The sequence below is a fragment of the Egretta garzetta genome, unplaced genomic scaffold, assembly GCF_000687185.1.
Source record: "Egretta garzetta isolate BGI_Z169 unplaced genomic scaffold, ASM68718v1 scaffold70, whole genome shotgun sequence".
NCBI lineage: Eukaryota > Metazoa > Chordata > Aves > Pelecaniformes > Ardeidae > Egretta > Egretta garzetta.
Window position 1 is genome coordinate 2288128 of NW_009258539.1, and position 13224 is coordinate 2301351.

At 37.4% G+C, this 13224-nt stretch overlaps 1 protein-coding gene across 2 annotated transcripts in view; it reads left to right on the top strand.

The window, feature by feature from the left end:
• RPGR (retinitis pigmentosa GTPase regulator) overlaps positions 1–13224 on the top strand; it is a 57568-nt gene that overhangs the window by 26042 nt on the left and 18302 nt on the right. For both annotated transcript variants that reach the window (XM_035901775.1, XM_035901779.1), the window contains 6 exons: positions 3411–3566; positions 4107–4231; positions 5342–5524; positions 6413–6578; positions 7905–8011; positions 9814–9879. In XM_035901775.1, coding sequence (XP_035757668.1) covers positions 3411–3566; positions 4107–4231; positions 5342–5524; positions 6413–6578; positions 7905–8011; positions 9814–9879 — 803 coding nt within the window. The remainder of the gene's footprint in view (positions 1–3410; positions 3567–4106; positions 4232–5341; positions 5525–6412; positions 6579–7904; positions 8012–9813; positions 9880–13224) is intronic.

Consider the following 13224-nt stretch of genomic DNA (forward strand, 5'->3'; position numbering starts at 1 on the left):
GCCAGCAGCATGCCCTTCTTGCCAAGAAGGCCAATGGCAGCCTGGGGCACATTAAGAGGAGTGTGGCCAGCACGTCGAGGGAGGGTATCCTCCCCCTCTACTCTGCCATGGTGAGACCCTACCTGGAGCACTGTGTGCAGTTCTGGGCTCCCCAGTTCAAGAAAGATGAGGAACTTCTAGAGAGAGTCCAGAGGATGCAACAAAGATGATGAGGGGACTGGAGCATCTCCTCTGTGAGGAAAGGCTGAGAGAGTTGGGCTTGTTTAGCCTGAAGAAGAGAAGACTGAGAGGGGATCTCATCAACATGTACAAGTATCTCAAGGGTGGACATCATGAGGACGGAGACAGACTCTTCTCAGTGGTGCCCAGCGACAGGACAAGGGGCAATGGGCACAAACTGAAACATAAGAGGTTTCAGTTGTATATGAGGAAGAACTTCTTTGAGGGTGACAGAGCACTGGAACAGGCTGCCCAGAGGGGCTGTGGAGTCTCCTTCTCTGGAAATATTCAAAGCCTGCCTGGACAATGTCCTGTGCAACCTGCTCTGGGTGAGCCTGCTTTAGCAGGGGGGTTGGACTGCATGATCTCCCAAGGTCCCTTCCACCCTTGCCATTCTGTGATTCTGTGATTCATCCTTCAAGGCCCTTCTCATGGGCTGCTGCTGTGGAGGCAGCAGTTGCTTCCTCGAGGCCAAGACAGGACTTGTGTTCTGTTTCTTCTGGGTGCTGCTAATACAGCTGAACCTTCCTTGTGATTCACTGATGTCCTGGAGGCAGTGCTGCTTCCCCCCTGCTGCTGTGGCCGTATGTCTTTCCCCTTGTACCCCTCTGGTGCTGCCTTGACCATTCCACAGGAATCTATATCAGCGACACACCCCCCCTCCAAACCTGGCTTACTGAGCTGAGCTGGCTCACCACAGCAGAGATAGTGTAAGTGAGGACTGGAGAGAGAGAATGGGAGAGCAAAACCTACCCATTATGCTGGCAGTGCGTTTCATTTGTTTCATCCAACTGTATCCTTACTGGGACTGAGGGCAGTAAGAAGAAGGTGACAGTGAGGTGGTATCTCCTTCTGGATTCATGCTGTAGTTAAATTCAAGCTCAGAATGATGAAATTCACCTCTGTCATTTTATCACTAGTCTATGAGGTTGCTTTGCCATACATTTCTCTTTCTATGTGCTTATAAGTGGCAGATTGGAGGAAATACCTCATTTCTTCTAAATGGGATTATTACTGGGGTTTGGCTTCACTTCTACACCAGGGCAGTGAATCATATAAGATAGGTGTAGTGTTTTTGTCTTCCAAGTGGATTGTAGGAGGAATGAAATTTAGGTGCTCCTGGTCTATAAGGGCAGTAGGAAAAATCGTTCTTCTTACAAAGGCGCGCTAACCTGGGTTTGGATTGGCCCATTCTCCTCATTGTCAGTAAAAATTGGGGAAAGAAAATAGTTTCCTGTACTTTTAAAGTTACCATTTGAGAACATCTCCCTCTAAACACAACTGCCTTTAGAGATCTAACTTGTTTTATGAAAAAGGCATTGTGTGTTTCAAGCTAGGATTAAAGATAATATGAAAAAACTCTTGACTTCGCTCAAAAGAATTATGTTAATCAGACACAGCCATATAGTTTGAAAATGAAAAGATCTGCCAGTTTCCAAAGAAATGTTAAAACAAATGCAGTACTTTTAAGTAGAATTTATGGAATAAGCCATCCTGAGAAAGCCATTTATGAACATGAAGATGAGACTTTAGTTCGCTTAGAGAAAGCTCCTTTCAGGAGTAGTTTCTTGATTCCTATCCAGAAACCCTAGATGTTACAGAAAAATTCTTACTTCTTGTTTTACTTTTCAAAGATCCCGAGGTGTTGCTTTCTTGCACTGAAATTTCCAGCAGAGGGAGCTTTACTATTACATTTAGTAGAAAAACAGCTTTACTAAATATTTTTCATCTACAATGGGAAAAAGTGTGAGACCATTGGAGTTTTTTTTTTATGGTGTGAATTCATGACATCTTAATATGGAACAATTTAAAAGGGACAGAAAGGGCAAACCCTTTCCTAGAAAGAACATTTCCGTATGTACTGTTACAGTATTTGAGCATGGTTCTTTTGAAATTGGAAAGTTCAATCTAAATTATTAAGTGTACTATGGTAGTATTGTGGAATCTGGTCGTAACATAGTTTATTTCTAATATTTCTCCAGTTTGTGGCTGCTCTGAGAATTTGGTTGCACAGTGTAAACTACTTTTGTGGCACTGAAACTTACTTTGCTCTTCTAGTGACCTTGTTTCCCTGAAGAGCTTTTTTGCTCAAAAAGCAAAGATTCTCAGTTGATTTCCACACATTCAGCTGTGGATTCCCATTCTTCTCTTGCTTTGGAAGGTGGTGAGGTTTTTGACCTGATGGCACCTGCACAGCAGGAGCAGGCATGCCCCATGTTCATGACAATGATGTAACGATATATTGCTCCCAAGTCTCAGTTCTTTTTGCTTGACATAGAATATTTTTTGTCCTTCTCAATCTTTCACAGGTTTTCATAACAATTTTTCAAGTTTTAATTAGTGCTTCTCTAGCTTTTTCCTTTGTTGCCTACATGCAGAAGAAAAAGGGGCAGGGAATAAAATTCCAGGAAAACTTCTCCTTTTTCCCAAAAAAAAGAGTTTTTGAATTTCCCTTTTCAAGCATGACCTCATCAAGATTTCCAAGCTTCACAGTCTTCCTCTGTTGTGATGGACTGCCAGGGACGGACACACCAAGAATCTTTATTGCTTTGGAGAAGCTCCCATTCTTTTTCCTGGCACAGACAATCCATTAAATGGACAAAATATAAACGTGGAAAGATGATTATGCTGTCACAAGATAACATAATTATAGTGTGCTCTGTATTTAATGCAGGGCTGATTTGGTAGCTGAACAGAATACTGAAACCTATTCTATTATTGTTCTAGTCTCTTCTTACACACAGATTATTATTGGTTTAAAGAGGCCTAGTCTATTAAATTTAGGGTCATACAGTGTATGTTCGGGTAACGAGAAATTAAGATGAGACTGCTGTACTTGAAAATGCACATATATGTAAACATTGTGGTCTTGAATTAATTGCAGTATGTAAACTCACATAAATATTTTGTCTACATGTGATCAGTGGATTATTTTGCAGTTAGAAAATATATTGCATATTGAACCATTCAAAATTCTTCTCTGTATATATTTTAGTGCTTCATTGCTTGTTTTTTATTTTGTTTTATTTTGTTCTTAATTGAGAAATTAATTGATTAGTTGGTACATTTTTTAATTGATAAACCATTGCTTATTGATGCTGATGTAATTTTACTTTCACTTGGCTAATAGAAAGCAGGTTATAATGTACATATCAGTATATTTGTTGTTAACTTTGCCTGTACATTTTCAGAGACAGATGTATATACTTTTGGGCTTGGACAATATGGGCAGCTGGGACATGGTACTTTTACATTTGAAACTTCAGTACCGAAGTCTGTGAAACACTTGAGGAGGCATAAAATATGTAACATTACATGTGGGGAAAATCATACTGCTGTAATTGCAGGTATGTAAGTGAAAAATTCTGAACTGCACTTCCAGTGGCTCTCTATTATACTGTAAAAGCTTTCTTTATAAAATGAGCAGTAGAAGATGATGTATGCATACTTACCCATTCTAAAGGTTAAGTGAGCTAGTGATAAAGCCAGATCTGATATTAGGAATTTCTGATTCACAGCCATGCCATAGGTAGTTCTGTACACGGTATCTCTTGGGGAATTGTAACCTCATAATCATGCCTTGCTAACAAGGATTCTTGATTAGAAGCCTTTGTTTTGCTATACAGTTTCAATCTTAGTGTTTTGTTGTCGGGTTTTTTTTTCCAAAGTTGTCTAGACTAACTCTAATCTCTGACAGTACTTTGTCTGAAAATATGTATATTTTTGGATCATATTCATCTGTTGAAAATCTGAAAATAATTTTTCAGGTTTTGCTTTTGGAAGAGAAATACTCCTTACTTGCATGGCCTGTTACTTTGTAATGGCTTTGTCCTGGTTTTGTAGTGAATCTTTGTTATTAATAACATCTTTTTTTTTTCTGTATACAGAGAATGGCCTCATGTTTACTTTTGGAGATGGGCGACACGGCAAGTTAGGACTTGGAGAAGAGAATTTTACAAATCAGTTTGATCCCACTCTGTGTTATAATTTCTTGAGGTTCACAGTCCTTCTGGTAAAACTTTTGTTTGTGTTTCTCAGACATCAAAATGCTTACATTTTTGTGAAATGTTATTAACGAGACTTGAAATCTCATTATAGAAGTATTTTCTTCTACAACATTTAATTAGTAGACAACACTAATTGAAAGAAAAAGGAAATTATATTTACTTATCACACTGCTCATTTAGCTTAGAATATACTTGGCTTGCACTACAGATATAGATTGCTTTTTTGGATTTTATTCAGTAGTGTTGTGCTGTAGAGCTGGTAGCAGCCTGTAAAATTAAGTATTTGTTGGCAGGGAAGGGTAGGGGGGAAACTAGTATCTGTTCTGAAGACATCTTTTTAATTTTAACAATTGTACAGTGGGATATTTATTAAATCTTAAGAAAATTTGAGGAGTTGCTTTTTTGAATCCAAATGGGATGAAAAAGGAGGAATACTGTTTTCTTTTAAGGGCATTGTGTTCATCTTTTTCCTGAGGTGTTTTAGAAATAAATTTCACAGAATTGCCATCATCAAAAACAAGACTCAGGATTGAGCAAAATTTGGGACAAAAGTCTGTGGCTCACTTCTATTTGCTTATTGGACTTAAGAGTTTAAGGAATTTTTATCAGAAGTGGTAGGGGATTTCAACTTTTTAGAAAGTGAAACCTCTGATCTTTATGTAACTACACTTTGTCTATTGGAGGGTGTAGGACTTCGCATTACATTTTGTAGATTTTCTGATAAAATATCTAGATTTATATCACTGAAGTTATCAGCATTGCCCACATTTGACTTGCATAAAAATAATTTGCTCCAATCCCTTTAAAATCAGTGGAAATATCTTTGCTTTCTTCTGTATCAATAATTTGGTAGACCTATCTTGTGTTCTGTTCAATACAAATATGTTGTATCTAAGTAAGAAGAAATGAACATAGATCCCTAGTCATTAATAATTGTAATTATGTACTTTTGTCTTGCTAACATCACTAGGAGCTGAATTTGAAGCAATTTAACATCTCTTACTTTTGTTATGTTTTTCTTATAATCGAGGTCTCTGGAGATGATTATAAGAAAATTAGAGCCTTGTATTGATACTTGCAAATGAAATAAGCAGACCTTTTTTTTGGTATTGTAGGTTGCTTGTGGTGGTTGTCACATGCTAGTTTTTGCTGCTCCAAGACCTAAAGGATCTGAAGAAATACCCTTAGAAGATTTATATGAGAGCCGTTTGACTGCTACTACCTCTAAAATCAGTGGAGACTCACTACTAACAAACACCTTACAACTAACATCAGCACGAATGCGACGTCGAGAGAGGGTAAATTCAGAGCTGTTCAGAGTTGCCATACTTGTTTTGGGAAACAAAATAACTTTTTTAACTAAAATCACAGCATATACCCAGCAGATAAATATATTTCCTTAAAATATGTGTTTATTTTTCATGTATAAAAAGTAGAATGAATATCTACCCTGGTCCCAAAATTGATGCAGGTAAAAGATGGGTATTGGTCAGGTTTTACTTGTTTATTTCTATGAGAAGGACTCAAATTGGTTTTGTATTTTTTTTATTCTAAAATGTAGGGCCTGTTCCTTTACTTTTAAAAAAATATCTTAGAAATATAGAAAAAAAAATAACAAGAATCTGACTCTTTTTGGTGTTACCTCTGAGTCCTTGAATAGATTAAACATAGTTTATAAAATATCAAAGGGAAAAGTTTCACGATCAGCTTAAAATGAACCTAAGGTCCTGTAGCTACTTAAAATAGTAGTTTCTTCTCCTTTATCTCCACTACACATTCCATGTGATTTCTTTAGCAGTGAGTTGGATCATTTCACTTACCTGTCTGAAAACTAACTCTACCACAGAACCACATTTATTTTTTAAAAATATATTGATGCTGTGGATTAAGTAGCTCAGTGTTATTTGAGAAACTAGTGTTTTCATTTTAAATAAAAAATTATATTCTTTTTATCCTTTGTCTATATTTTAAGACTGCTTGAGATTATTGTGTACAAATGACCTAAAATATCCCACTATATCTCTCCACTTTTTATAAATAATTAAAATATTCAAGAAATTTTGTTTATGCTTTGCATACAAAATTGTATCATCAACTAAAGGAAAATACCACTGTTAAGTGTGAGAGGTTGATTACATTGTATTCTTCTACTCTTATTCTCAATAATTTTTTTTAATCTTCTAAAGGAAAAGTCACCAGAACAGTTTATTCGAATGGCACGAACTCTGCCTCCACTGGGAGAAAGCTTCTTAAAATCTTCATTGCCTATGACTAGCAACACTAGCCCACTCTGTTTTTCTGCAAGAAGTCTTCCTAAAGCTGAACCTGTGAAGGGTAGAGACCATGAAAAAGGTGAAGTGTTCCCACATTTTGTTGCTGGTTTCTGAGAATTATGTAGTTTGGCTCTCATCATTCATAAACAAATGCTCAGTTTGAACATGAAAGAAGGTTTAAGTTCAGTCTTACCTCAGGAGGGTCTGGCAGAATACAGACATGAAAGTGAGAAATGCATACAAGAAATTGCCTCACACCTAGTTAATGTGCTTAAAGATTAAGAGGAGGGTTGAGTGAAAGAAAAAGAACTTCTGAATTGTACCTGAGGTTCCTCAAGCCCATAGAAATATGACTTCACAAAAATACTGTAAGATTAGTAACCACTTTCTCCATTTTCACCAAAAAAAAAAAAAAAAGGAATTACAGAAAAACATTGATTAGGAACAGTTGTAAAGACACAGGAAGGCCTACAAGAGACCTTGGATAAGAGAAGAGGTCTACTAATTCTTACAGGATTTTCTTCACTTGTAAATGCAGAAGTGCTCTTCACTCTCTGTTATCTAAGATAATAAGGATTTGCAATAGTCTAGCTAATTCAAAAGCCTGGATAACAGTGATACTGATACAGTGCTGGACTTCTGCACAGATTCTCTAGAGCAGTTCTGAACTTCATCTGGGTTCCTGGGCATGTGTGGTTTTCTGGGAAGAGCAGTGCTGAAGAGTGCAGAATGCAGTGCTTCTGTGCAAAAGTTAGCTCAGATTTATTGGACAGTCAAATCCAGTTTGAAAGTAATTAATTCAGTTAGAATTAAGATGATTATTTGTAAAGCTGCCAGCATGTCTGTTAGCATTTCTGGTTCCAGAAAAGCAATGCAGTGAAATTTGAATTGCCTTTATAGTCTTCTGAGGCCCAAAACCTCAGGTTTTGTGCCATATGAAACTGGTCATATACTTGATGATCTTGAGGTGAACCTGAAAATTATGTAGGTACATTTTTATGATGCTGCATTGGAGTTAAACTCACTGTCTCTCCATCCGTTACACAGCTAACGTGCAATGTAGATGATATGACTGCAGCTAATTTAGTCTAATTGGTACACTATTATTAAAGAGATTATCCAAAAGAAGCTTTGTCCCATGTAATATTTATGCTTTGAAAGCCTGCAAAAATGGTCAGACATATACAGTGCATGGAGGCCAGATTGCTGAGCTAATGTTAATACTGATAAAAAGGAGGTGTAAGTGTTTCTGCTGTGTCTTAGGCTGGGGGAATGAGGAATCTCAGGACTTCTGTCCTATGTCAGTAAAACAGAGATAATCTCTTTGCAAGAGTGGGGTGTTCTGTTTGCTATATATTGCTTGTTCCTATGGTATTTGTTTACTTCCCCCTATTTTACCTTAAAGAAAAGAATCCTCAAAAAGATAAACCTGATGAAGGTTCTGCAGAAGAAGATTCAGATAATGAAAATAATGACAGAAACCTTGGAGATACAACTGACATCTTAAATATGGTAATATATTCCACTAATGAGTCTGTGATTCAATTGTTTTCATGCAGGGGAAGAACAAAGCACCTAAATCCTATTTCAAGCTCTAGTACAGAACTCCCAGCTAGCCCAGAACCTCATATATGGCATCAAGAAGTACTGACATACTGTTAATAAGCATGCATTTCATATCATCATTATCCAATGCTAAAGTTTGTTTTCATTTTCCAAGTAATGTTGTAATATGAGTTTGAAGCAGTCCAAGTAGTGCAGCCCGTCTCCATGCTTTAGCTCTGGATATCAGAAAGAAAAGGAGAAGGACGCTGGATACCACATGGTGATCTCTATCTCTGACCTTCCTCATCTTGATGATTTCCAAGAGAGAGAACTGAAGGAAATGAAGTAGAGAGTTGTCTTTTCCTGTTCTGGGAAAAGCTTTTTTTAGTACAGGTAGATCATATTAAAGGGAAGACCAAAATGCAGACACTTTGATTATTTGGTGATCCCCAAGCATGTGTCTATGTACTTCTCTAATTTAAAAAATATGTTCCCTTTAGCACTTGTACACCTTTCCAAAACATTTTGTTCTCCCGGCAGATAGGGCATGTCCTGGCCTTAACGCAGTGCACTGGAAAGAGCATTGTTCTTTGTCTTTTTTTTAACTTCAATGGAATGGAAACAAATGAGCAATTCAGTGTGGACTCAGCTCAGGATATGTTGTCAGTTCTGCTGGAGGGTTTGCACATTTTACAGGAATTATTACTTGTTTGTACTTGACAGTACTTAGTAATTTAACAATCTGTTTGTGCATACAATTTATTTAACAAAACTTTATTTTAATTTACAAGAAAAAAATTATTTTCAGATATGATGCATAACATGGCCATTATTTGTAACATACTGCACACTTTTTGTGCTAGACTTTGTTCTCCTTTTTGTTTTTGTACCCATTGTGGATCAATTTTAAAACATTTATCAGACAGTAAATTTGAAAAATTCTGTCAGGCAAACTTGTGAAAATAAAAAAAAAAAAGATTGCTTTTCTTGAATCTGAGTGAAAATAATCGGTTACAGTTTCCAGTTATGGTTGTTTCAATTTTTCTAAACTGTGGCAACATACATCTTACTGAGAAGTGTGATAAGAGGAGGAAAACCCTTCAATATCATATTGCTCCAAATTCTTGGGAGTCAGAAACCAGAACTGTCCATGCTCACTGTGTTGAAAAAGAATATGGTGGTTAAACCATAAGTAGTTAACAAACAGCAGCAGGGAACATTGTCTTGTCATTTGGAGTATATGGGAACAGATGACCAAAATCTCACTATACTTGCTCACCTAGTAGTATTATTCTATGTTGCCTTGCCTTTTCTTTTTTTTTGCTTTATATAGAAGAGATAAAGATTCCAATGAAAATTTCTGCTGTATAATGTTTCTTTGAATATGTTCTTTAAAGGCTGTGGTATCAAACTGGATGTTAAGTTGAAGGTAGTGATGATAAGGGAATAAGGTGTTTGTAGCCACAACTTCATGGTGAGCGGAAGGTGGATCTAAAATGTGCTGGCAGGCTGTAAGAGAGGGCATGTAGCTTTCAGTCTCTACAGGCAGTTTAGATGTTACCACTCTCTCTCTTTATAAGGAGTAAATGAGGGAGTGAAAGTGAAATAGGTGACTTGAGTGATCATACAGATTTGTCTCAACCTGACTGCGCAATAGTATTAAAATGTTCATATAACTTATAATAGCTCTGTTTAGTAGAACTGGGCTTTGATGCTGCTTTCCCTGTTAGTTATATTTATTTTTTTAATAGAGATCTTATTCTTTGCAGACACATGCAATGAAATTGAATCCCAGTGACCAGTCCTTAAAATTATCACCACTCCAAAAACAAAAGGTACTGTAACTATTTATATATCTACATGTATACTTATACTGATATTTAGAAGATCTATAATCCTGTATTATCCTTGTACTTTATTGTTTTGCTTTGAGTTTTAAAAAAGCTAAGCAAATTTTGTAGGCCTTCTCTTACTAATTTTCTGAATATCCATGAGGTAAAATTCTAAGAAGCTGACAGAAGTCAGAAAATTTGCACACACACTTAGAACTCCTCATATCCAGCATAGCTTGAGATAAGAGTATATAATACTTCACCTGTTTAAGGAACAAAAGACTATCATATACACCTTGTAGCTTATGCTGATAACATACATTTCTACTGGTTTGTTGATATTGAAATATTTTAATTGACTTTTGGTACACAATGTAAGTAAAGATTTTATTTACAGAAATTCACCATGGAGTTTATTTAAAGGAGCAGTAATACTGGTTTTAATTATGAAACTAAAATACTTTTGTATTATCTTTCTATTTCACTCCTAAAGTGATCCCAGCATTTCAGCATTCTGGTATATTTCATTATCATTTTATTTTATATTTAAAAAATTATTCTGCAGAATTTGTTTAATAAGTGTAAAATTTAAAGCAGGAAGACAACAGATTTTCAGACTTATTAGAAAAAGCATAACAGTGAGTGAGTCAGAAGATTTCCCAAGGGGACAGGAGGAGGAAGGTGTAAGAGAACTGCAGTTCTTTCCTTCTGTTTGCACAGCCTCACACATTGCATGTGCTCTAGCTTATGGGACATGATACTGGCTGCCCAGTTCTTCCTGCATTCACTTTGTGTACTTGAACAGTCAAAAAGGAGTAGTAGCACATTTATCATCAACCGAATGTTAATTTCTTCTAATATGCGCACTTGTAAATTCATTTCATGTGAAAGACTCTACCTTTTATGCTGTCTTTCAGTCCCCTCATACAAATTGTTTCTTTTCTTGTTCAGATGTTTTTGTAACCTTTTACTTTTGCTGTCATTTGTCCTTAATGCTTTCCTTCTTTCTTTTTAATTTTCTGCTTCTCGTGTGGAATAGAAGAACAATAAAAATGTGAAACTGAAAAGAGATGGTAAGGGTGGGCTGAAAAACAAGGATTCTAATTTCATGAAGGAGGGCTCAAAATTAGACTCTGGCTCTTTACAAAAGCAGTCTTCACTTTCAGAGTCACCTGGACAAGATTTGGAAAAAAGTAGTGCCTTTGTAGGGAAGCCTGTGGCCAAAAAAAATAAAATGAAAGGTAAATCTGAGCATGCACAAAGTGTTAGTACTTTGAAAAGTGGTGTTCAACAAGTGAGTAGGGACAAATGCAGATTTGTGAAAAGGGAAAAAGAACATGTGGAAAATCCTGAATTTGAATAAAAAGTCAAAAGCTGTTAAATCTAAGCAATCACTTAAAATAGATGTACTTCCCTCTGCATCCAGGGATTGGCCCCAGACTGATTCATTAATTGTACAAAAATACAATCCCGTTAAAAAGCAAGGAAGTCAAGAAGCAGTAGAAAGTCGAAACAAAAGTCAAGAAGCAGTAGAAAGTCGAAACAAAATAAAGGATGTTGTTGAAAAATCTGATAAATGTGAAAAAACATGTGTCAGAGGAGAAGACAGCGGTGAAGAGCAGAAGGGTTTTAAAAAAAGGGATCAATTTTTAAAACAAATAGCTGTAACTATGTCATCATCTTCATCTGAAGAAAGTAGAAATGGTCTTTCAAAGTACGTATATAAGAGTAGGAAAAAAGAAGAGGACTACTATGAAGATGGAGAGATCCAGAAGACAATGAAAACAATAGAAAATGTGAAAGATGTGGACACAGAAAAAGAAGACAGTGAGATTGAGGAGATGCAAGCTACAAACAATGAGAAAGAATATGTAGAAGAGACTGATATAAAAAGTCTGAATGAGGAAGAAACAAACTCTGAAACTAAATCTGATGAAGACAGGCAATTAGAAATTAAGAATGAGGAGGAATCTAATCAAGAGCAGGCAAGTGAAGGCAGTGGAAAGGGTGAAAGTGAAAAAGAAAAACTAGATGAAACTGATGAAGGTAAACTAGGGGGAGAGGAAGAAGAGAGTGAGGTTAGCAAAGATAGGGATGACGTTTCAGTAGAGAGAGATGACAAAGAGGAAAAAGATGAGGAAGAAAATGAAAGAGAGGAATCACAGGCTGAAAGTGACAGTGAGAATGAGGGTGCAGAAGAGATTGAAGAGATTAATCAGGAAAATGGCAAAGAACAAGTAGATGAGGAAGGCAGGTTGATGGAGGAAGAAGAAATGCTAAGTGAGGGAGGGGACGAGGATATGGGAGAGGAGAAGGAGTATGCAAAAGAGGAAGACACTGAAAAAGAAAAGGTGGTACACATTAAAAGTGAGGGAAGAGATGAGAGTGAGGAAGGAGGTGAAGATAGAGAGAGGGAGGAAGACAAAGAGGTAGAGACAGAAGAGGAAGGAGAAGATGAAAATGAAGACGAGAACAAAGAAAGGGAGAATGAAAAAGACAAAGAGGGTGAAGAGGAGGAGTTAGAAGAATCCTTGGCAGGGAGGGGAGAAGAAGAGGTATCTGAAGAAGAACAAGAAGAGGAAGATGCAAATAGGAAGACTGAGGAGGTGGGGGAGGATGGAGTGGAAGAAGAAGAAGAGGGGGAGGATGAAGTGGAAGAGGAAAAAGAAGATGAGGAGGAGGAAGAGGAAGGAGGAAAGGCAGAAGCAAAAGGGGAGGAGGGGGAAGAAGATGAAAACAAGGAGGAAGAGGAGTGGGAAAATGAAGAGGAAGGGGAAGAAGAAGGAGAAGATGAAGAAGAGGGAGAAGGGTTGGAAGAAGATGAGGGAAAAGGGGTGGAAGAAGATGAAGGAGAAGGGGAGGAAGAAGAGGGAGAAGGGGTGGAAGAAGATGAAGGAGAAGAGGAGGAAGAAGAGGGACTTGAAGAAGAAGAGGGAGAAGAGGGAGTTGAAGAAGAAGAGGGAAAAGAGGGGGTGGAGGAAGAAGAGGGAGAGGAGGAAGAAGAAGGAGTTGAAGGAGAGGGAGAAGACGGAGTGGAGGAAGAAGACAGAGATGAGGAAGAGGGAGGGGAGGAAGAAGAAGGAGAAGAGGGAGAAGAAAAAGGGGAGGAGGAGGAACAGGAAGGGGAAGAGGGAGAGGGGGAAGAAGAAGAGGAGGAAGGGGATGTGGGAGAGGAGGAGGAAGGGGATGTGGGAGAGGAGGAAGAAGAGGATGAGGGAGAGGAGGAGGAAGGAGAGGAAGAGGAAGAAGAAAAAGAAAAAGGAAAAGGAAGAGGAAAAAGAAAAAATTACAGTAATAAGCTTCCACAAAAGAAAAGCAAAACCGGGAAGCCAGGGAACAGAGAAAGTA